This window comes from Plasmodium knowlesi, assembly GCF_000006355.2.
Source record: "Plasmodium knowlesi strain H genome assembly, chromosome: 14".
Classification (NCBI taxonomy): Eukaryota; Apicomplexa; class Aconoidasida; order Haemosporida; family Plasmodiidae; genus Plasmodium; species Plasmodium knowlesi.
In genome coordinates this window covers 2070931-2095839 of record NC_011915.2, presented here as the reverse complement: position 1 = coordinate 2095839, position 24909 = coordinate 2070931, and the positions used below count along the sequence as shown (strand labels likewise).

The 24909-nt window shown below is 42.4% G+C and overlaps 4 protein-coding genes across 4 annotated transcripts; 3 read left to right on the top strand and 1 right to left on the bottom strand.

The window, feature by feature from the left end:
• Positions 1-538: 538 nt before the first annotated feature.
• PKNH_1448300 (conserved Plasmodium protein, unknown function) lies at positions 539-5791 on the top strand (the record flags this gene model as incomplete). The annotated part of the gene is made up of 21 exons (XM_002262324.1): positions 539-853; positions 1000-1160; positions 1260-1347; positions 1450-1497; positions 1656-1715; positions 1837-1977; positions 2234-2431; positions 2531-2597; positions 2699-2942; positions 3171-3234; positions 3365-3469; positions 3618-3743; positions 3947-4015; positions 4166-4186; positions 4329-4517; positions 4638-4722; positions 4884-4955; positions 5066-5142; positions 5243-5404; positions 5519-5586; positions 5716-5791. 21 exons carry the CDS (start codon positions 539-541, stop codon positions 5789-5791), a joined length of 2436 nt encoding a protein of 811 aa, XP_002262360.1.
• Positions 5792-7024: 1233 nt separating this feature from the next.
• On the top strand, positions 7025-15586 carry PKNH_1448200 (WD repeat-containing protein, putative; the record flags this gene model as incomplete). Its single annotated transcript, XM_002262323.1, has 1 exon — positions 7025-15586. One exon carries the CDS (start codon positions 7025-7027, stop codon positions 15584-15586), a length of 8562 nt encoding a protein of 2853 aa, XP_002262359.1.
• A 236-nt stretch (positions 15587-15822) lies between these two features.
• PKNH_1448100 (uncharacterized protein) lies at positions 15823-18938 on the bottom strand (the record flags this gene model as incomplete). The annotated part of the gene is made up of 2 exons (XM_002262322.1): positions 15823-16040; positions 16169-18938. 2 exons carry the CDS (start codon positions 18936-18938, stop codon positions 15823-15825), a joined length of 2988 nt encoding a protein of 995 aa, XP_002262358.1.
• Positions 18939-22495: 3557 nt separating this feature from the next.
• On the top strand, positions 22496-24619 carry PKNH_1448000 (merozoite surface protein 9; the record flags this gene model as incomplete). The annotated part of the gene is made up of 1 exon (XM_002262321.1): positions 22496-24619. One exon carries the CDS (start codon positions 22496-22498, stop codon positions 24617-24619), a length of 2124 nt encoding a protein of 707 aa, XP_002262357.1.
• Positions 24620-24909: the final 290 nt, after the last annotated feature.

Genomic DNA, 24909 nt, shown 5'->3' with positions numbered 1-24909 from the left:
CCTCTGCACGACGTTTCCTTCATCGCCAATGTTGTCACGTGGTAAAGTTCAGCAGGCATACACATGGTGGTCTCCAACGGAGTGATTTATCTGTGCACTAATTTTATCATACTCAACGTAATCTCCTTGATGGAAGCGAAAACTAGCGATAAATGAATGTTCCCAGGGCGACTAGCCATTTTGTGATAACATCAAAAAAAAAAAAAAAAAAAAAAAAAAAAAAAACTCAAATGAACGTATTCCCAAATGGGCCAAACAATGCCACAATAATCAACCCATTCGTGGGAGCCCCCATTTTCTTTTTTCTTTTTTTTTTTTTTTTTTTTTTTTTTTGGCTTAATAGTGGGTAAACTTTAAGTAGATACCCTCCACCATGCAACACCATCACAGCTCAGTCGAACCTCCCTGCGGTCACACATTCTACAACATCTGTAGAGCGTGTATCACTGTTCGTTTTTCCCCCGCTGGAAGTCCACCTGGAGTAAACCTACGGGAGCATGTGTGAGGTACACACGGGGACAAAAATGCTTTTACGAAAATGAATGCAGTGAGGAAATGCCCGTCAAGAAGTGGTTCGTCGAAAAGTATCCTCTTTAGAAGTGTTCTATCAGGAGGCACTCCAGAAAGGAAGAACAACCACCATCTCATTCACCATGTGAGGAAATCCCCCTTCTATACCTCTGTGGTTGTCCACAATTTTGATCTGAGAGCAAATCAGCACCTTCTCCTGAGCAATGCCACCATAGTGAACGATGAAAAGGCGCTACTTAACGGGTGCCTGAATTTCATGAAGAACTTCGAAAGTTTTGCTGCCATTTGTTGTGCTTGCAACGACCCCAAGAATAAGGTGCAGGTCAGTTTGGAAAGAGTATATATGGAGTAGTTTGTTCTGAGAGGAGAATGTCCCTCTACAGTGCGCCTTCCCTAAGAGATGCCCAACATACTCTCCTTGCTCACCTGCTAACACATTGTCGGCACCCACCCATAAACTCGCCGCAGTTGAAGAAATCCATCTGGTTCTCCAGCATCGGCATCGAGATGCAAGACTTCATTCAATATTGTTACGAAGGTGGTAAAGAGTTCCAAAATGATGAAATCAAAAAAATACTGGAGGAAATTGTCAAGTCGGAGTGCCCTGTAATACTGAGGGATAAAAATAGGTAACAATACCACCCAAATGGGAAAAAAAAAAAAAAAAAAAATGAACTGTTTTGAATTTTTTTTTTTTTTTTTTTTTTTTTTTTTTTTCTCCATCTCAGCGTCCTCATAGAGCCGGATGTAGCCCCCAAGAAGATTGTCAACTCGGCCAAGAGGATGAGATACTTTTTCAACATCTCGGAAGTTCATGTAGGGTTGATAATGAGCATCCCCGTTGAGGACATCCCATCTGTTCTCACTAAAAATTCTCCGTTTCGTTTTATTTGTTTTATTTTTATTTTATTTTTTCAGACGTGTCGAAGCTGTCATCAGAAGAGCAGGTGCAAGCGTTTTCTGGAGGTAATAACCACCCTTCGAAGGAGGAAAAGAGAAAGCATAAGAAATATCAACTCGATAGAATAAGCTAGACACACAATATACGAATCGTTCGTCTCACAACTGTGTCTTTCCCGATCTCCTCTTCCTGCTCATATCCCACCCCTCCCTTGATTCCCCAGAAATATACAGGCGAACCTGACTTTTCCGACTTCACCAGATTGATGATCGGATTTTACCATGTAAAGCTAAACGGATTATACTTTTTACAGGGAATGGCACGGAAAGAGTGCCCCTTTTTGGAGACTCCACCCACACCCACACAAACATATGTGCATATACATTCATTTTCACCCCGCATAGGTAAGCAAGGCCTACACAAGACGAAATGAAATGGACAGATTGGAGCTCCGACACGTGATAGAAAAGGTCAACTACTTCCATTTCGCACTCCTCTACATGTACAACTACCTCCTGAAACACAAGCACTTTAATTATAACACGGTAAGGAAGGAAAGGATAAAAAAAAAAAAAAAAAAAAAAAAAAAAAAGACACTTCGGATTGTCCCAATGTAGTGACCCCCTCCATACATACACACACACACACAAATATACACTTGTCCATATCACCCGTGTGGCGTTTGAACATTCTGTTTAGTGTTCTTTCCTTCGTATGTTCCTATTTAAAACTCCCATGGTGAATCTGTCCCTGTCCACCCTACACACATGCACAAACAATAACACATCCACTGACATCTAGGTGGAGGAAGGAAACAGAAGTGCCATACTTACCTACCTGAGGGAAAGGAGACGAAACTTCCTGCTCTTAAAAAATCAAAGGGAGCAGGAGAAAATCATGAACATTCCCAAGGAGTACTCGGATGTGATGATCCCAACAGAAAAGGCCAAGATGAAGAGGAGACAGAGGAATGTTTTCGAGAGGCTCCAGAGGTTTCGGGTACGCCCAGTAGTGCATGCTTACACTGTCCAGTTCTATTGAATCTGCACTCCTCAAGTTTTCTTAATCTCCCCCCCGGTATTCCAATTCCCCCCGTAGAGACGATCCCAACTGCCAGAGGATGAGGAGAAGTTTATTTGGATGGAGGAGCAGGAAGAGGAGGAGGGTAACCAATCAGCGTATGTGTAAATACGCACATATAGAGGGAGGCACCAGTATGCATTCATTTTCTCCGTCTAAATTTTCTAACTCTCCCCTATTTTATAGACACTCAAGAAAGGGCCTCCCCGGCTGATTCCTACGACGGATCACTCCAAAAACACTCAACAATAAATAACGATCTGAAGAACGATCTGCACAACATCACAGAGGATGAAAACAGTCTCGTCGAAATAAAAGAAAACAATGAACCCCTGGCTTCCTTTCGTTTCCACTACATGGCAAAAATGAACAAACATGGAGCAGCTCAGGAGATTTCCAATTATAACAAGATGTACAATAAGTATTCCAGGTGAGGACTTGCGATGGAAAAAAGGGGGGGAGAGGGCGATTTGTCTAAACGTACGAAGTTTAATGCTCTTTCTACTCCGAAAGGAGAATACCAAATTGGAAAAGGAAAAAAAAAAAAAAAAAAAAAAGGACAAGGAGAGCAAGCCATTTTCTCGTTATAGTTGCCCTGCTGTTTAGTGTTAATTTTTTTTTTTTTTTTTTTTTTTTTTTTTTTTTCCTTCCATTTTAGGTTACTGCAAAAGAACGTGTGCATCAATTTGGACGACCATGACGTGAACGAGGATATAATCAAGGTGCCCACCACCACAGCGTTGCCATGCTTTGTGCTTCGCCCTCATTTGTACATTGCCCATTGATCATTGTCGCTTCACCAGGTCGTTACGTCGTTACGCCTTTACATCACCATTTTACCACTTCATGCAGGCCGAAAGCCTTCTCTTCAAAATCCCTGAGGCCATCGGAGGATACACCTTCATAAACTACATCGAGAGACAGCCCAACAATTTTATTCTGCCCATCAATGAAAACGTAGGCATTAAAAAAAAAAAAAAAAAAAAAAAAAAAAAACGGGGATGGAGGGATATTCCCTCAGCGGGGCATCCTACGATCACTAGAAAAAGAAGTGCTTCCACATTCTTACCGCTACACCTCCACTACCCCCTCTCCGAAACAACAGTTGTACAAGGGCATTCAAGTGTACAAACGGGAAGAACTCAATTTGGGAGACTTCTGGTCCAACATTACCAACGAGGAGCTGAAAATCAAGAGAGTTGGCTTCTACAATCCATTCAATATAAAACAGGTAAGCGGAAGAACAGGGAGTAGCTTCTCAAATGATGAATCCTTGGTGCATCTTAAGTGGAAGTTTCTGTCCCCCTTCATACATATGTGTGTCCAATCCTGAGTTGTTCATGTATTTTATTATTATTTTATTTTATTATTATTTTATTTTATTTTTTTAATTTTTTTTAATTTTTTTTAATTTTTTTTTTTTTTTTACTCAAGAGTTTGGAAATAGCAATGCAGAAGAAGGGAGCCCACCCTCGCAGAGAAACTGCGCAGGAAAAAGATGAGGTGATTAAAAGGGAGGAGAGCTAATATAAGGATGTCTCCATGGACGAGTGGACCAAAGAAGCATGAGTCGATAAGTAACATCATCCTTTGTAAATACTGAACAACATAGTGGAACATTTTTTTTTTTTTTCCCCTCATTTGACCACGCAGGAAATTACCGACCTATCAGATGTAAAACTCATGGAGCTTTTCAAAATGGGCAAACCATCCCATTCAATTATCTGTCATCCGTAAAATTCCATTTGTAACAATGTCTTTAGCTTATCCCCATCATATACGTTCACCACCCCCACTCTTGTCTTCTTCCACGCAGGACCTATCAAGTTTTCAGGAATACCTGGACGTGAGGAAAAAATCAGAAGCGAAGAGGAGGAGGGGGGAGAGAAGGCGTGCGAATTTGGAGAACTCTCCATCTTACGCCACAGCTTCCCCTGTAGATGAACGAAAGAGTAAGAATTCTGAAGAAAACAACGATGAGGATGCCCGGTTTGCCTACTTTAAGGTATATATGCGTGTTTTATGTACACATGTCTCCGCATGCAAGCATGTCCATGCGAGTGTACATAACGCACATGTACATACATACAATAGACTGAATGGATCCCTTTCCTATCATCTTCAGAAACTGAGGAACGAACGATTCAATGTGGATCAGTACGAAGAGGTGAAGGAGGAATTCGACACCATTTACAACGAGGCGTACACTGGTATGTTTGCTTGATGTAGCCACCCCTATGTTGCGTTAGGGAGATGAACGTGAGAACTGGCATTGTGGTGTCTTCACCGTGTTGCATTTTTTATGTCGCGTCTATGTCACATCTATGTCACATCTATGTCACATCTATTCATTTTTTCCTGCTTGCCTCAGCCAAAGGAGAACGTGACCAGGCCTACCACCACACGCACCACATAAGGAGGAGGCTAACCGACGAAGAGAAAGGTAAGTAGCCAAATAGGAACTCCACTCGAGGAGGGACACCCCCCCATGATATTATTCCAACAACTACACACATTTTCACTTATTTAATTTTCCCTCCTCAATTTTGAAAGGCCAGAGAGGGGTAACGCCCGAGGATATCCAAGAGGAAAGGAGGCGTCTTATGCAGGAAGGTCGGCGGGAGCTCAAGGTAAGGAAGGATGGGGACACACATGAATGGTCATCGCGTTTTTACCACAGGTACATCATCCCTCATTGTTTCGTCTTCCCTCATTGTCTCACCACCCCAGGAGATGTCATTTTACTTATTCAAGAATGTCAAATTCCCAGAATTGCCCGCGGAGTTATCCTCAGGGGAAGGGCTTAGCTCAGGAGAGAAGAAAAGGAAGAATCTAAACGATGAGCTTAAGAAGTATATTCGTCCCCGCGCGCAGGTAGACGCGAATACACAGGTATGTGCACCCATGTGTAGAAGAAATGAACCGTGAAGTTGAGACCATTGCGAGAAATGAATTGTTGTAACGTAAGTTTTCCATCGCCCTTTATCCTTTTTACACCTTTTGCAGAAACGGAACTCGAATGTGCCTGAGCTCACAGAGGAAACGATCCAGGCTCATTGTTCGTCTTCCCAGGGGTAAGCCACATTTGTGTTTTGACCAGGAGTAACCCCCTTTGTGATGACAATTTCACGATCCCCCTTCATCGCTGCATCCTATTGTCTTTTTTTTTTTTTTTTTTTTTTTTTTTTTCCCTATTCTGCAAGATCTCGAAGTTTGGAAATTATGTTGAAGAAAAAAAGGAAGAATTTCAAAGGGGATAGGAATGTACAAGAACGTTAAGGACATTTTTTTTTTTTTTTTTTTTTTTTTTTGTCCTTAAGTTCTGTCTGGGTGTTAGTTGTACAACTTCATCGTTGCATAAAGTGACTTAAGATTTGCAGCCCACGTTGATTCGATTATCTGTTCATCCTACTGTGTTGTCAGACAGAGAGCTACACATTTATTTTTCATTTTTAAAATTTTTTGTGGCGTGGGAGTCTGTAAAGGCGGGCCACGGCGCAGAGGGGTGGGACCAAATGATGGATGGATCTCAGAAAAGTGGCCAAGCGGAAGGGGGTAAAACAAAGGCGCTCCCCCGAGAGAAAAAAAAAAAAAAAAAATGTAATTCACCCGTCTGGGAGAAGTGGACGGACCCATTTTTATTTTATTTTATTTTATTTTTTTTCCTTTTCAACTTATTTATATTTTTTCCCACTGCACAAGTCACCGCAAGGGAGTATGCCATGTAGCTGCTCTGCTTACCAATTTGTTTAAGGTAACTTTTTTTTTTTTTTTTTTTTGTTTGTCTGTTTGGCAAATGCATATGGTATAAGGGTGATAAGAAAATTTTTCCCGTTGATCATATGTGGGAATGTAGCGTTGGCATGACAAAGTTGGTAAATGAAAAGTGTGTTGTGAGCCCGATTAGCGTGCAGCCCATGAAGGTGCAAAAAAAAAAAAAAAAAAAAAAAAAAAAAAAAAGCGGGAGGGGGAGGTTCCGAAGAGGCCTGATCGACCCGCGCGGGCAGTATGACGACTATGTGGGGGAAAAAACTGCTGCGAATAAACACGGAAATGTCGCACTGTAATATTGGCAAAAGCATCGCTCGGAAATCCACGTCATCATCATCCTTTTGTGCCATTCAATGTGAAGTGAACTCCCATTCGCTCACTTGAGTGTTTATACCTTTTCGTTCGTTTGTACATTTGAGCTTGAATTTTTACCTAGGCGCGTTTCCTTTTTTTTTTTTTTTTTTTTTTTTTTTGTATTTCGTTTGTTCTAGTGTGAAGAGAAAGGTGATGTGACGGACTGGCAAAGGGGAGAGGTGGCCAAGTAATCAGGCAACCAAGTAGCTAAGTAGCTAAATAATCGAGTAGCCAAGTAACCAAGTAGCCCTCTTAGCCAATAAGAGCGGACACACGCATGTAACTGAGGCATGTAGGAAAAGTGAGTCTTCCATGCGTTGTGAAGTGGCAAGGATCGACATTGACGATTCATGTACAGTCGCCATTGCTACGCCCCCCCCCTGCATCATGTATACAGAGAAGCTGAATCTGAATTCGGAAAACGAGAAGATCACGAGTTTGGACTTCCAACCGTGTTCGACCGTCAACCGCTTGGCAATTTCCAGTTTGCATCAGATAAAAATATATCGTATCCCTGTGTACGACACAAGTTCAAAGGGGAAGATACACATCGAGCTTCTGTTCATTAGCAATGACCACAACTTGGTGTACATTAATACGATAAGGTGGAGTTTCAATGGGCAATACTTAGCCAGTTGCGATAGCGGAGGAACATTGGTATGCTACGAATTGAACTCTCAAAAAAATGGAAAAGTATCAGGAGAGGAAATAAAAAACTTACCGAAGGAAGTAAGCACAAAATACACAGTAGGAAATATCTCCACCCAAGGTAATAGTAACAATAGAGAAGAGTGGAAAATTACGAGGTACATCAAAATCTTAGAGAGTGGAGAAATTTTTGATCTAGCTTGGTCAAGGGATAATGAACATGTGGTATGTGGAGTGTCCAAAGGTATGGTATACATTTTTAACCTGAAGAAATCCTATATTTCTCATAAGCTCTTTGTTAAAGGAACGAGAGAAAACATCAAGGGGGTATCCTTTCATCCAACTAACAACTGCATTCTCGCACAGAGCAGTGATAACATCGTATGTCTATGGAGAAAAATGAACATTTACCCGGAGCAGAAAAATTATTTATTAACATGTGGTGGACAAGGTAAGAGGAGTTTCGAGAAAGAAGAAAAGGAAGATACATGTTCTCCTAAATATGATTGCACAAATACAAATCAGGCAGGAGAGTTCACTCAGTCGCAAGGCATCAACAGAGAGTATTTTGAATGCTTGTATGAGGAGCAAATGAACGAGACGAATCAAAATATTGATACCCCAACTATTCGACACATCTATTTTGACACCTTCGGGAAGTATGCTAGCATCACACACATTCCAAATAATGGGAGGAATTGTGGAGTCCTTCTAAAAATTAATAATAGCGACCAGATAAACAGGAGGAGGTTGTTCCTCGATGGGCACAGCAGTTGTATTAGAGTCGCGAAAATTGGGGACAAGGTTTTTATAGATCGGAAGAGGAAGAAATTATATAGCTTGTATTGCCAGTGCAGTGATAATGGAATCATTTCTCTCTGGAAAATTTTCCTTAAAAGGGTTCAGTACTCTGGGAAAATGCATCCCCCCCAGGGGAATCCTCACATGGTTCAGGGTAGGCACCCCTCCGAAGTTGTCAAACATCAACATCAACATCAACAGCAACAGAGTTACGGTACGCACAGTGAGCACCCTCCCGGTCGGAAAACGCACAAACTGAGTCGGAAAAAAAGAAAAAAAGTTAACAGGTATGCTAAGTGCTTCCTAATAATACAGAGCCTCTTGGAGGAGCAAACCTGTGCAGTGGACGCAAGTTGGTCGAGTGCATCTGATCAACTCGTCATTGGTGCATCCAATGGCTCCGTCTACATCGTACAAATAAACATACGGGCCTTGAAGTTGAGACCATTTTACAACCAAGTCTTCCTTGAAATTAACGAAATTACGTTAAAGTGCAACCGAGACCATGCAACGGATATGGTACAACAGAACAACCCGAAAGTCAAGTCCGGAAAGGATATTGTAGAAAGGAAACCAAAGAACAGAATAACCCCCAAAATAAAGTACCTCTACGATGAGCATGGAAATGTTGTGGAAAACACAAAGTCGCATGAAATTATACACATTTTACAGTGCACAGTTTGTAATTACAACGTGGATATTCATCCTTACTTTAGTGATAGTTTGAAATGGAATTTTTTCTTAGAGGATCCCATTTCTGGAGAGAGAAAATATCGTAATAGGACTGTCAGGTATATTTACGACTTTCCCTCCTTCATGAGGTGGTTCATTTGGATAGTTGTCAAATGCGTCGAGTTTGCACTGAGGGGAGTCCTCCCTCTGTGGGAGGCACTTGCGGCAGCCGCGGAATCACATCAGGAGGTTAGCAGTGAGGGAGGGCACAGTGGACAGAGCAATTATAGCGGGGGTGGTGGTAGGGTGAATAAGGGGATGAGCGGATCTGTTATGGGTAGTGGTGTGGGGGGGGATGGGACGATGTGCAGTGGCGGAGACGGGGACGACGAGGACGACGGGAATGACAGGGATCGGGGGAGGGGAAATGGCCACAACAACGACGCCGGTGGGGACGACGACGACGATGATGATAAGAAGGAGGAGGAGCAGGAAGGAGTTGACATCGGAGAAGATGAGGAAGAGAGAGAATATGTCGACAACGATAAAGGCGGTAAAGAGGTCATCCCCACGGGCAGGAACCTCAGCATGGATAGTAACCCCCGCGTAGATAGTAACCCCCGCGTAGATAGTAATCCACCGTTTGGCAGTAACCCGCGCAGTAGCAACAGGCAGAGCAAAGGAAGAGGCGAAAAAAATAAAATAAATAAAATAAAAAGTACTAAAGAAAAAAAGACAAGGAGGAGAAGCAGCGTTGAAAAGAAAGGGAGGAAATACACAGAAAGTCACTTGGAGCTGGGGCGTTACCTCACTAGTAATGAAAATCTGAGTATCGTGAACGTAGAATACGTTAATGAGGACAATGAAAATAGTAACAAGTACAGCTACGACAACAATCATATGTACAGTAATAGACCTCGTCGAACATCCTCCGGATACTTGGCAAACGAGGAAGGAAGCAGGTCTTCCCCCATGAATTCACTCAATGATGATGAGTCCATGGAGGAGAGTAATAAAAATATCGACTTGAAAATTCTGGACATTATAAGAAACAACTACAATAAGGATAGCTATGCTGCTACCACCATACCCCTTTTGGATGAAGATTTCTGCGGACTCCCCCGAATGGAAGACTGTGGAGGGATGGACAGTTACGTGAACAAGGTGGAAGGGAATTCGAGGTATCCGGTGCAGAAGGAACGAGAAGGGAATATGCGCCTCTCAGATTTAAAGGGTAATGAAGACAGAAAGAAACGTAAAGTTAAGAAGGAGAGTTCCGGGGCCAACAGGAGGGACACCAAGGGGGGTGCCAAGGGGGATGAAGGGAAGAAGAGAGTCAAGAGGGAGCGAAAGGAGGGTATCAAGGAAAGCGCTAAAGAGGATAGTAAGGAAGGCGTGAAGGATGGGAAGAAAAGGCAGAAAAAAGGGAGAGCAACAGGGGTGGAAACGGTCAAGGGGGTTACGAACCAAACGGTTGATGGACACTGTGACCGCCAAGTGGAGGAAGCCAACGCAGCAAGGACAGTGCTGTCAGATCGACAGGCAGAACGTCCAGTGGAGCAATCAAAAGGAGAGTATTCTGAGAGGCCTTCAGAGGAAAAGATTATGGAGTCAACGGAACAGTTGAATTGGGACCCGGCGGGAGAAAGGGCGGAGGTGGAAGGAGGGGATTGTGCACCAACATTTAGGAAGGAGACAAGGAGAGAGACAAGAAAAAAAAAACAAAAAGGAGGTGAAGACAAGGAAATCGGGCACATGGGAAATTCAATGGAGGATATCCAGAACGAGGAGAAGGGAGAGAATTTGAGAGTGGAGGTACAGGATAGAGTGTGGAGTGAAACGAGCGAAGCTAAGAAGGAGGCAAGAAGAGCGGCCAGAAGGGAAGCCAGAAGGGAGGCCAGAAGGGAAGCCAAGAGGGAGGCCAGAAAAGAGGCCGAAAAGTATCCAAGCGAAAATCCCAACAGGGATCCCAATGGGGATCCCAACGGAGGTCTCAACGGAGGTCTCAACGGAGGTCCTAACGGAGATGCCAACGAAGGTTTGAACGAAAGTCCCAGCGCGAAAAGAAAGAAGAGGCCTAAGAAACGCAGAACCGGCAAGGATTCAGACAGGGAGTGGGAAAACTTCAATCCTCATGCAGAGTTGAGGTACGTGGAGGAATCGCAGCTGGTGGCAAAGGTGCCACCCAGAGGATGCAAGGAAATTATGGATTCATACAATATAAGAAAGAAGGAAATACGTACAGGTAAAAATAGAAGTGGCGAATTTTATTCTTCAAATGATGTTAACGTTGGAGAATTGTCTAGATCGAACCAGGCTAAAGGGAACTACACAAGTGAAGGGCTTGAGGACTGTAACAATGAGGAACAGACAAACGTGACGCCGAAATATGGGATGAAGATTCAAGAGAGACAATTCTCACAACCATGTGAGAGCATTAAGAAAGATGGTGTAGTGAGGAGCTCATGGCTAAATGATGGAGAACTGGTATCCCGTGGAAGGAACAATAATATGTGTGTACGTGAAGATGAATACAGTGATGGCTACAACAGTGGCGGAGCGTATAGTGGTGAATGCGCTGATGAGTACATGGACGCGCGTAGCGGTGTACTTAATGATGACTATAGAGACGGCCAGTTGGAGGATGGTCAATTTGGAGAGCCTATTGGTAAGTCCTGTGATACCCGTAGCATCAGTAACCAGGAAATGAAAACGAAGCAGAAGCGAAGCTTCGAAAGGATGACTCCATACAATTCATATGAACGTAGGAAAAGAGAACAACCAAAAAAAAAAGGCAAACTGGAAGGAAAGGTTCTTTATTCCAATGGGATTTTGGATCAGAGGCTTCACAGTGCACCAGTTAAGACAAGCGTGGTAAACCGTGAGCATGTTATGCAAGGGGATGACACATGGGTGCGCGGTTCCTTGGGTGGTGTAGATAGGGTGGACAGAGACAAAGTGAAGGAGCATTTGGAAGAGGAAATGCATGTGATTGCAGGGGGAGAGGAAGGAGACGATGAGGAAGGAGAGGAGTCAGATGTCGGCGATTCTGAAGGGGAAGGAGTTAACGCTGGAGGGGCTACAAGAATAATGCACCTGGAGTCTCTTAAAGTGCAACAAAGCCCGAAGGAAACCGTTCCGATGCAACAATCATCGAGGCGAACGCAGCTGTACGGAGAAGTGGACGGGACGCACAACTACACCGAGAGGAACGCCAAACGGGTTGGAGGAGAGGACTTGTTCGAAACGGAGGAGCATTACGGTTGGCCTGAGAGGGAAGGCACAGACCAAGACGAGACAAATCCCTACGGTGTAAAGAAGGAAAATCATGACGAAGAAAATGAAAACAGAAACTATCTAAGCGGGAACACATTGAAGAGGTATACATTCGACACAGGAAACAACAGTAGTAGTAAGAGGATCCCAACTGAGGGATTGAAAAGAATCATCAGAGGGGGTGGGTCCTTCAATAGGAATTGCGAACAAGGGGAGAGGAGATGCATAAATAGGTACACTTCATCCGGAAGAGAGGAAGATGCATTCATCAGCGACGAAAAAGGAAAGAACACTTACAATAATGCAATGAATAGAAGTAATTGCAGCGTCGATGAGCGAGTTGATTTTGCACAGAGAGACAGAAACCATACGGATAATATTCACGTGGAGAAGTATAAAAATAAAATATTCTTCTTTGACAGTAGAACAGAAAATTGTACCATCTCTTGTATGTTGGGGGATGGCATTACCAATCCCATCGACGATGGTTGTCATGTCATGAGAAGAAGGAAACCCTTTTACCTATTGTGGGAAGATGAAGTGGTTGGAAAATTCATTAAACAAGCTCTCTTTGGTAACTACCTCTTCGTAGTAACATCAGAAAATGGGATGTACATACTTAACGTGTTTCATATAGAAAGTAGATTGGTATTATATAACTTTGTCTTTCCATTGACAACAGACATCTGTGATATTTGTATCATAAGGAGCTTGCACCTAGGGACGGAGACCTACACGTTCTTCTACCTTCATGACTGTAAGAACAGATACTACATTTACCAACTAGTGAATTATTGCACCGTTTCCTTGTTGTATGAAATTGACACGTCTAAAATCGGAGTCCAGGTGCAAAACATGAATATCAATCTCATGGAGAGACTGACCAGGAGTGGTGCTACCCAGGGGGGGATCAAGAAGAGGAAGAAATGTCTGAGGAATTTTGCCAGGCATATGCTAGCTAAACAGGGAAAGGGTAATGTGGTTAGTGGAAAAAAGGGCAACCATAAGAGGGGTCGCATCAGAGGGGCAAATATCTTAAATGGGTTGCTGAAGAAATTCGAAAAGAAGAAGAAGAAGAAGAAGAAGATGGTGATGAAGAAGATGACCAGAACGAAGACGAAGCCCAGAACGAAGGCGAAGCCCAGAACGAAGACTATCCAGAGGGAGAAAAAGAAAGGAGAAAAAGGCGAAAAGGGCATTAAGAAGCTAATAAAATATATGACCTTTTTTGAACACCCCAGTGAGATTAATAACGGAGAGGATGATCCAGAGAAGGTGAATCTGAAGTGGATGAAATTCTCAGGTAACGTAGGGCGAATAAATAGGGAAAATGCTTTGGGGGGAATGAAGACTTACCCATTTTACCTCGGGGGGGAATATCAGATGGAGGCTAAGACCTACCAAGGAGGAGTAACCATGAGGCGACTCGCAGGGGAGGGTGATTACGAGCATCATGTGAGCAACGATATCGGTGAAGTGACTCTCCCTGTGGAGAACAATATAACCTTGGGAAGTAGCAACGTCTACTGTCAAGGAACCAAGTTGGAAGGAGAAATGAAAATGCCTTCTTCTCTCGTCCCCGCGAACGTATCGAACCTGTGGACTCATTACCCTGCTCACCTCTTAACAGAAGATCAAGCAGATGTATATTGCTTAGTGGGTGATGAAAATGGAAGGAACTGTCTGCACCCCACGAAGGGGAAAAGACACATGGACGATGTGTTCAACAGGAATATACAGGGAAGTGATATTTTGTATGATTCGATATACAGGAAGAAGAATTTCCTATACAGCTACATGTGTATTTTTGTATACTTCAAAAATGGGATGATATTTCTGATCCGAAGGAACTTGATTGTTAAAGGGGGAGGGACCGGGGATCACCAGATTAGTAACCATCCGATTATCATCTCGCTAAGTGAGCATCTACACCATGATGACGGGGTAACCCTGGCGACCCGTCTGGACAACCAGTACTACAACAAGTCGCTCTACTGTGATGTACAGATCGAGGAGGTGGACGATGGTACGGTGAATGCTAGCATGGTGGATGATACAGCCGTCCATGGTGCCGCTTTCCTCAGTCGAAACGCACATGTCGCACGAGCGAACGCATACATCAGCACATGCGAAAACCTTCACGCAATACAGAAAGAGGGACTACGAAACCTCTACACGTACAGCAACTTTTTCAGCGTATACGATTTTGATATAAAAGAGCTACTCAAGGGAGATGACATCTTTGAGGATGTGGGGACGACGAGGGGAAAGACGAAAAAGTTGTTGAAGGAGAAAAACAGAACTAAAGGTAAAGATCTGCAGGGAGGAGGAGAAAATATTCAAGGGGAGATACCCCAGGAGTACTTCTTCTCAGATGAAAAGAATGGTTCCACTGTCAACACAACATCTGACCTATCCCCAAACATAAATATGGCCCATCAGATGTACTCCATTGCGAAGAGAAAAAATTGCCTTTTAAAAGATATCAATGAAGGGGGTATCAGGGTAAATCATTTAGCAAGCCCAGTACAGGGGGAACGATTAAGGGATCCTCCTTTGAAGGAAGCCATGTTGGACACTGTGATGTGGGGAGAGTCAACGCAATTGGAGGGCAAATGGATGCAAACCCCTCAATTGGGAAGTGAGAAGGTGCCATGGGTGAGTCCCCATATGGATGAGCCTAATAGCCATTTCCACGCACACAGCAGTCCAGCGACGAGACATCACCTTCCCTGGGGGAAGTCCAATGAGGAGGTGCCCAACGCGGTAACGGGGTTCCCAGAGGGGGAGGCGCAGTTCCTGTCTGTCGACGGGAGGAGCCGCAACGACGCAAGCAATGATGTCGGTAACCATGTCGGTAACCATGTCGGTAACGATTTCGGTAACGATGTCGGTAACGATGTCGATAACCATGTCGGTAACCATGTCGATAACCATGTCGATAACCATGTCGATAACCATGTCGATAACCATGTCGGCAAAGATTTTAGTGATGGGGATTTCGCAGACTTCATTGGTTCAGACTACGAAGACTGTAGTGATGGTTACCTCGAAGACACCCCCACGGAAAAGAAAACCAATGTCTACCTCCAGACAGTCAAGTTCCTACAGACGCAGATGCGTTATAGTATCTTACTAATGAACAGAAGGATTTTTTTAAAATATCTACACGCTTATCTGAATCTGATAAAGGAGTACGCAGACCTTCAGAGGATTCAGCAGATCTTCCTGTACTTCATGCACACAACATTGTACCACTCTCAAACCTTCCTATCCGACTTACACATATTTTTAGAAACCATGGACGAACCATATTGGCTAGATACGAATGCATTACTCTCCATGAATGTACATTTTTTCTTTTTGCTTGTATTCATTTATGATAACTATTTACTTCCCATATATAGGAAGGTGAGGAGGAGGAGGAAGGACGGGATCCAGGTGAACCCGCGATTGGAGCCCTTTCTCGTCTTCCTCAGGGAATCGCGAAATTGCATATATCACGTCCAGAAGATTTTCCAAAGAAACTTTCGTTACATAGCGTCTTCGTGAAAAATACGCATATATGCGTTGTTTGATTATTTTATTTTATTTTATTATTTTTTTTTTTTTCGCCACACCGTACATAAAAATGTACACACAAAAAAAAAATGACAAAAAAAAAAAAAAGGGAGAAAAAAATGACAGTGAAATATGGGAGAGAGATGTTTCTCATCTCGTAAGGAGTGAGAAAAAGTAAATGCAAATTTTCGACAAATGAAAGGACAGGTCACTGTATGAAGCAAACTTCACAGGTAGTCCACCTGTACCATGTTGGAATTTCCTAAAATATCGCTCTCTGTCGGTACCTCCTGCGTGAAGGGGTCGTCGTCAATCGACGCCTTGTATAGCTCTAACTTCTTCAGAAACTTGGAGTGGATCTTCTGCACTCGGTCCGTATCCAGAATCAGCTCCTTGTGTTCCTCGGGTGTCTTCTCCCAGATGTGCGGGTTCAGGTACTCCAGTCCTGAAGGGTGAAAAGACGAAATGGCGGAATGACGAATCAGCCTGGGATGTATTGCTCCCTTGCTTCATTCGCGATAACGCGTTGGCGAGGGGCGAATTACTCCTCAGATAATCCACCGATCGACCCACCTGGGGGGGGTTTGTAATCCGGGTAGCCGTGCGACGAGACCAGTTGGTTATGTGGTGCTGTGAACCGTTGTTCGAACGAAGTGTACTCATTCGTGTACTCCTTTATCGTTCGCTCAGTTTCTTGATTCGCAGTAATATCATCATTCAGGATACAGCTTCCCTGTCGAATGGTTTCCAAAGCGATTTCCATATTTATCAGTGCTCTCTTCATAATGCGAGGGTGAACTTTCTTGTCCCAAGAAAATGTTTTATCAATTCCTGTTCCATACATGAGTGCGTTGTTCTGTTTGTCGTAAAATAAAATCTTGGACTGATCTTTTTTCAGCCAAATACCTTTTAAGAACCTCGGCTGGTAGTTCTGTCTTTTTAGGAAGTCCTCTTGGCTAGCTAGAGAATTGTTAAAAATAGTAAAATCATAATTTTTTTCGTCTTTGATGGCATATGCTTCTTCAATAAATTCACCCGGTGGGAGAGTAATGTACACAAAATTAGATAGGTAGTCTTTAAAAAAAATGTGATCGAAGAATTGAAGTGTGTTATCGACAAGGATGATATCCTTCTTCCGGTATATTTTTGGGTTCTTCATATCTTCCACTAGGACATCGTAAATATCTCTCGACGGACAGGGGGTCACCTCGTCCAAAGGGATATTTCTCTCTTCCTTCTTAAGGTGAACGATCTTATTATTCTGAACGTTGCAAAGATACTCCATGTATTCGTTTTCATAGTCAACAATTTTTACCCTGTATCGTTTGTTCATCCTTTTTTTCTTCTTCCTCGAGTTGAAAAGCGCGATAGGAGGTTGTGGGGAGGATTCAACTGTAGCTTCGGATTCATTCTCCGCTGTTGTTAGATCTTTCTCAGGTGCCAGTTGTTCTGCCTCCCCGCCCTCACAGTCGACCTCCCTATTGGTATACTTCAACTTGATGAAGGTATCCAAAATGTCCATATCCACCTTTTCGTGGTTTGCGAATTTTTTCTGGGCAAGACTTCTGTTCTCCATGTACTCCGGCTTTTCCTCCAGGTCGTAGTTGGGGTTTAAGTTTGTATCTACTTCGTGATGATAATCCATGTAGTTCTTAGCCTTCGGGATATAACCCTCTGTGTACTGTACGTGCGGAGCTACTTCGCGCACCTCGCAAAAGAAAATGCTCTCGTAAAGGCAACTCCTGGTGTATGGATCCTTCTCCAGGAATTCTTGCGCCTCCTCCTCGTCCTTGCAGTTGGCGATAGTGAGCTCGGCCAGACATTCTCGCGCGAACTTCCCGGTGGGGGCACCACCAATATCAACATCATCACGGGCATCAGCGTCGTTATCGCCATTATCACTGTTAGAAGCGTTTGCCGAGTCCATTTTTTCCGCTTCATTGGCTACGTTCATCCTGTGATGGGCACTCTTTATCTGGCGAATGGTGCTATCCGAGTCGACCTCCACGGAAGAACAGTGCTCGAAGGCACCCATCTCCTCATCGAATTGGGCCAGAACGTTTTTTGTCTGGGCCTCAGTGATAGGCAAGTATTGCTTAGTAGTTAAAAAGAGATCTTTCAAGTTGTCCTTGGGAGCCTGTTTCAAAACGCCCAACTTGAAAATCATATTAGAACGAATAAAAAAACGCATGTGCTTTTCATACAAATCGTTAATGTGGTTTAACTTGTCCTGATTGAAAAATTTAATAAATAAATAATTTTTTTGTAGGAACAAGTTTGGGAAGGTACCCAGTAAGAAGTGGTCATTGTTCTGTTCATAGGCATATAAGTATAATTCTTCGCAAAGTCCTAGCTTCACATAAGGATTAGACTTCAAGAACATATCTGCGTAGTGTAGATTTACTGAGGTAAAAAAGAGGAGGTTGCCAAAAATATTTTCCTTTCTCTTTAAATTGAAAGTCATTAATACTTTAGATGTGTTCTGGTATATTCTTGTAGAAAGTTTCACCCAAGAGAGGAATTCCAAAGCATATCTATGGCGAACATTTTTATTAAATCTTTCATAAACTTGTTTATCATTTTCATTTTCGTAATTATATTTCTTGTCCAGGAGAAGACAGACATAGACTTTCCAGTGTACGGGGACGGAGGGGTAGTAAAGATCCTCCTCTCTAATATTCCTCTCTAAATTTTCTATCTTGTTCGCATTGTAAACTCTTTTAAATTTCTTCATTGGTCCATCATTTTCTCCATCGTAATATATGGGTAAATGTTGGTAATATCTGTGGACGTTATCTCCTCCAAAATCTTTATCTGAGAACCTGCGTCCATAAGTGTGATACTTCTTTCTTTTTGTTTCTTCACTTAAGTCATCTGCTTCGTAATGAACATCTTCCGAGTGATAGTCGTCTTCCGTACACTCAATCATCGAATCCAAATAGTTATCCTTCATTTCGTTTTCGATGCAGCCGCTTAGACTTTCATACAATTCTGGATCCACGGATTCCATCTTTTCATTCTCTCCCTCGTCAAACAGGAAGGTTTTTTTCCTTCTTACATTGCCTTTTTGCCTATAACCATCTTTGCGACTTCCTGAGGGGTTGCTAGTACACCCAATGAAGAAATTTTCTTTTCCTCTTTTTTTTACCTCTCTCTTCCTTTGGTATGTGTTTACCCTATATTTTGGACCCCTTGTTACTTCTCCACCGGGGATGCTCCTTACTTCGCTTAGCCGATTAATAAGGCGTGGCCCCTTCTGGCGTATCCCCACAGACAGGGCCAACCTTCCTCCCCCATGTAAAAATGCAAAGAGGAAGATCAACGTCGTCAGGAACTTTGACATATTCTCACGTTAGCGCTATGTTTCCCAAGTGGTTACATCGTTTAAGCTCGTTTTATCCACAAGCTACTTGTCAAGGAAGACTACTCGGAGGCGTACCCATTTCGCCTCCTTTCCCTATTTCCGGTAACTGGCACCTCTAACATGTTACCGTGCACACACTTCCAAAAACGCAATCATTCGTTAAGGACAGACACTTACCCACGCGTTCTGTCCCATCTGACTCGATCCGTTCCCCCTATACCTTCTGTGGGGAGCGGCATGTACTGAAACGGGTTCTTCTCAAAATGGCAAATGGGAACGATATCGCCAAGGAAAATTTTCCCATAAGTACACAGTTATGTAAAGTCACCGTGTAGGAAAAACACAAAAGGCGTAATAAAAAAAAAAAAAAAAGAAATCCCCTATTAAAAATTACATTCATACAGGACTTATTGTAAACATAGCAAAAAGGATATATTAACCCAATTCAGGGGGAGAAAACATGGAATTTTTTTTTCAGAACTCTTTGCTTGATTATTCGATAGGGGAGGGGTCCTATGTGCGACTTTCCCCTTAGCAGGAATTTTTTTTTTTTTTTTTTTTTTTTTTTGCCCATTCGAGATTTTGCAATAGTTGTCATTTATTTGGGGGGCGCATAACTCGATTTACTTCCTTTTACCGATATGTACAACTCATTGGGGAGGTTGAACAGGGAAAACTCCCGCCTATACTGCTGAACTCCAGAATTGGTATAACAAATTTGCAGGGGAAAGGGCGCACGCGAAAATGTGCATACCGATGTAGCCACACATTCTTTAAATCGTGAAGGTGATGAAAAAAAAAAAATATAGCCACAGTGATAAGGACGAGGAAGGTATCCAATGAAACGAAAGTGGAAAGAAGGCGATCCTCTACCCATTTGCTGACTACGCAACCCACATACCTCCAACGACGGTCCGCCTGGAATCTTCTCCCCTTTTATCGTCCTAAAGAGGGAGAAAAACCTATCGCACATATTCTTCGAACAATCGAGCGCTCGAACGTTAGACCTTGACAAACAAAGAACAAATTATTGTTGCGCAAACTCGCATGAGCATATGCACACTTTAACCGGTCTGTTAACCTTGCTGTGGGAGGAAAATAAACCCCGCGTCCACCTCATCCATTTATACCATCTGCACAAAACATAACCCCTTCATCTGACCAACTATGTGTGTAAGCGAAACTACCACTCATTACTTAACCGACTTGATAAGCTATTTCCTCTTGCAGGTTAAGCCTTTTTTTTTTTTTTTTTTCTTTTCTTTTTTTCACGCACAGCCGAACTCTGTTCCTATGTAGTTGGAAAAATGCCGCGTCCAATTTGAAAGAAAGCGGAGGAATTTTCGTAAGACGGGTTTTACATTCGGTCCTCCCAAGTTGGAGTAAAATCGGGAAAAAAGTACATATCCCATATGTTGTCCCATTTTTAATAACCATCCAAAGGATAAACAGATGATTGCACTTCCTCGTTACATACTTTTCCGTTTTTTCATAACCCCACAGTTGATGGAGAATGCGGAAGGAGATCCCTTTCTCACGTTGTAAAGGTGTACCACATTTTCCAGCTCATCGTCGATATGCCATATACCCGCGTCATACATCGAGCGGTCGCTTCGTAAGCACGTCCTACGAGGAAATTTCGTCGAAAGGACCCAAAGGAGGAAGAACAAATTTTTTTGCACACACAGAGTAATGTTAATTTGGCTAGCTAGGAAAAAAAAAAAAAGGAAAAAAAAAAAAAAAAAAAAAAAAAAGCTGCTCAATTCTTAACAGTGAACATTTCGGAAGTGTACCAATGGCTGATCTTCTTTCCCCATTTCTCATCACTTGTAATTAAGCTTTATCACGTGGGATGGAGAGAACGCAGCGCTTGTGCTTATTCTCATACACACACGCGCACACAAAAACGCATATGTATATATTTCCACATTATGTACACATTACGCGCATCCATTGAGCTCCGAGGAATGGACGAACGGAGGGTTAAGTTACTAACAGCTCTCGCCTGGAAACGGTGCACACTTCGTTGCGCATGCGTAAGGAAATGTTTCGCTCCCTCCCATTGCGGTGCACTGCAAAGTTCCGTCTCCTCGGATCAGGCCGGGAATTAGGTCGTCATATTGTACATGGCGTGGGAGAGTAGATCTGAGCAGTTGTATCCCGCTTACACATGCAGGAAGCAAGCGCGGAAAGCTCCTCCCTGAGTTGCGCCGCACGTACCACTCATAACACACCATGACGATATTCGCTTGTCCAAAAAAAGAAAAAAATAAATAATCGGCACACAGACAGGAAATAACATTCTAGGTGCACTATAGCAATATTTTGCTGCTCTATTATCCATGGATCATTTCTTCTCGGGATTTATATAAAATTTCTGATCACCTTTTTTTGTGAAAAGAAAATAAAAAATAAAATAATGATGATGATGAGATGATGATGGACGGAGGATAGTGGATGCATTACGATTTGGGTTCCTTATTTTTTCTCCTTTTCCGGTTCCTCACCTTTTTCTGCTCAGCCATTCTCAATAGAACAATGGGCAAACATTCACGGGGTAGAATTAACTCAAAAGAGTTCCGAGCGCAAGAATACAGATGGTAGCGTAACACACATCCACCGTTCGGCAATTCTTCTTTTGTCATTTTTCATTTTTGCACATTAACTTTTACATTTTCATTTTTCATTTTCCATGTGCGCAATTTTTAATTTTCCCAAATTATTATTTTCTTCTCCCGCGCACACCTTCCCCCAACTTTTATCTTGGCGGAACACATTTTTTTTGCATACTTGTCAACGCGACAAAGTCACCCTTCACTCACACACTTTTTTCCATCTTAACGCAAAGCTTCCTCTGGGGCATCGCTTTGACTTCGCACAGCATTTACCTTATCCGGTTTATCATTGCTTCTGTTGTTATCACCACTTTGTTCTAATTTTTTTACTGACTTAAGAAGCGATAGCGTGCTGACAATTCCATCCCTCGCTTGTACGCACAGAAGGTAATTTTCCCCCACGCAATTACACTTCCGCAGAAATGGAATACGAACGTATTTCCCCTGTATGTGTAACTCTGCGCTGCGGGTATTCCCATGCATGTACCTTTTAGGCGAGCGCACTTTTTGTTCGCTCGTCCAATTTTCTCTAAGCAACAGCTAGCTAAAATGATCGAAAAAAAAAAAAAAAAAATTGAGCATGTGCAAGTGTATTTCGCCACAGCTAGCTGTCTAGCCTTTTTTAATTCCCGCTGCTACAGCTACTGTTGCCGTTGCTGTTCTGTTCTGTTCTGTTTTTTTTTTTTTTTTTTTTTTTTAAAGCAATTTTGTTAATTTATCAATCTGTATGTGCTCGCATTTTCACGCATGACGTCGTGACACGTGTCGTCAATTGGTTAAATTGGCCAAATACACACACGCGGGTTTTTGTTTAAAATAAATAGTAATAGAATAAAAAACATTTTTTCACTTTCCCCCTTTTCAGGCGGAGCACCCTGCAAACGCACAGACATACACACACATACAAAAACACCAGACATTATGCGCGTGAGCATCATCATTTTCTCCTTCGTGGTGTTCCTGGTGAAGGGACACATAGCAAAGTCTGATGACAAGAAGAACTTCTCAAAGCTTTTCGACGCGAACTTGGTGAACAATTACGAGAAATTATTTAAAGTAATAAAATGCCAGTACTGTTTAACTCAGAAAAAAGGAGCACAAAATGAAAAATGCAAAAAGATAATGAAAGAGTGCAAACACTTGCTGAAGGATGGAGAGTACATGACCATGTTGAAAGATTTAATGAGTGACTTGAAGGTGGGAAAAAATGAACATGTGTATGGACCAAATACAGAGGAGTTGAAGAAAATTATCAACTTCTTGGAGTTGCACAAGCAAGAAATCAAAAAAATAAAAAACATGATTGACACTATAAAGAATAATAAAGCCATTTTGTTAATCAATGGAGGAGACAACGCCATGGTCCATAAGTTGAATAAAAAAATGAAATCCCTAAAGAACGGTGTTGAATACATACAGAAGAGCCAAGAAGCTATAACAAAACATCTAAGTGAGAATGACGATGAGGTAAATAATATTCTACCCGACATGTTTCACTTAAAAGGAACAACAAATAAAAATGGCAACGAACTTATCCAACTAGGAAACGTAACAGATACTGATGGTGAAAATAACTATGAGTTAGGAAATCTCGGTGTAGAAGATGTTATAAAGAACAGCATGAAGGGGTTATTTAAAGATGGTGAAGGACTCATGGACGTTGTGAAGAACACCTTGATGCAAGAAGGAGGAGGAATTGGTGGAGAGTTAGTTAGCCTCATAGAAAAGGGAAAAGAAATCGGACAGAAAATTGTGGACATTGAAGGAATGATAACGAATAAGGATGGAACTGCTAATGCGGATGGAACAACCATTGAAAAATTGGATCACTTCAAAACAGAATTGTCTTCATATGAATTTTTGATAACCAGCCTTAAAGGAATCGTCCTGGGTAAACTTAAGGATATCTTGCTACGACTTTTGTACAAAGCCTACATAAGCTACAAGACTAAAAAGGCAAAAGAGTTTGGAGAACCTGTACCAAGTGAAGTGCCAGAAGAAGAATATCTCAATGAACTTAAAAAAGGAGGACTTGAATTAGGAATAAAAATACTCTTCAACAAATTACGATATTTACTCATCGTCATAAAGAAAAAGTTATTCCCAAAGAAGTTTGGAAATAAGGAGGACAAGACAAAGAAGGGAGAGAACAAGGCACTTCCCAAAAGCGTCACCCTTGAATCTGCTAAACTCAATTCCAATATGTTGAGAGGCTCTGTTTGCGAGGAAGACGTCAGCCTCATGACGAGCATAGACAACATGATTGAAGAAATTGATTTCTATGAGAAGGAAATATATAAGGGTTCACACAGTGGAGGAGTGATTAAGGGGATGGACTACGACTTGGAAGATGACGAAAACGATGAGGATGAAATGACCGAACAGATGGTTGAGGAGGTCGCGGATCATATTACTCAGGATATGATCGACGAGGTAGCTCACCACGTGCTAGATAATATCACTCACGACATGGCCCACATGGAGGAAATCGTCCAGGGGCTCTCCGGGGATGTCACCCAAATAAAGGAAATCGTACAGAAGGTAAACGTGGCAGTCGAGAAGGTTAAGCATATAGTGGAAACTGAGGAAACACAGAAAACTGTAGAACCTGAACAAATTGAGGAAACACAGAACACTGTGGAGCCTGAACAAACTGAGGAAACACAGAAAACTGTAGAACCTGAACAAACTGAGGAAACACAGAACACTGTAGAACCTGAACAAATTGAGGAAACACAGAAAACTGTAGAACCTGAACAAACTGAGGAAGCACAGAAAACTGTAGAACCTGAACAAACTGAGGAAACACAGAAAACTGTAGAACCTGAACAAACTGAGGAAACACAGAAAACTGTAGAACCTGAACAAACTGAAGAAACACAGAAAACTGTAGAACCTGAACAAACTGAGGAAACGCAGAAAACTGTAGAACCTGAACAAACTGAGGAAACGCAGAAAACTGTAGAACCTGAACAAACTGAGGAAACGCAAAATACCGTAGAGCCTGAACCAACTCAGGAAACACAGAACACTGTAGAGCCTTAGGATACCCAGGAAAAGGCGACACGGTCACTTCATAGAAAAAAGGGAAGTTGAATCGAAAGGAAGAATGGACATAAGGGACCCTGATCATGTCCGGAAGGGTGCTCACTAACTATTGAAATTGTAGAGGAAAGTGTTTTCGAATTTTTCCATCCGCTCTTTTTCTACTTTGTGATGTTTGCTCCCTCCAGGTTGTTTTCTTCGACGGGGCGGGTGACTAGACTAAAAATGGAAGTGTGTCGTAAACATATGAAGAAGGATACCATCCCTTTTCACTTCCCCCCTTTTTTTTT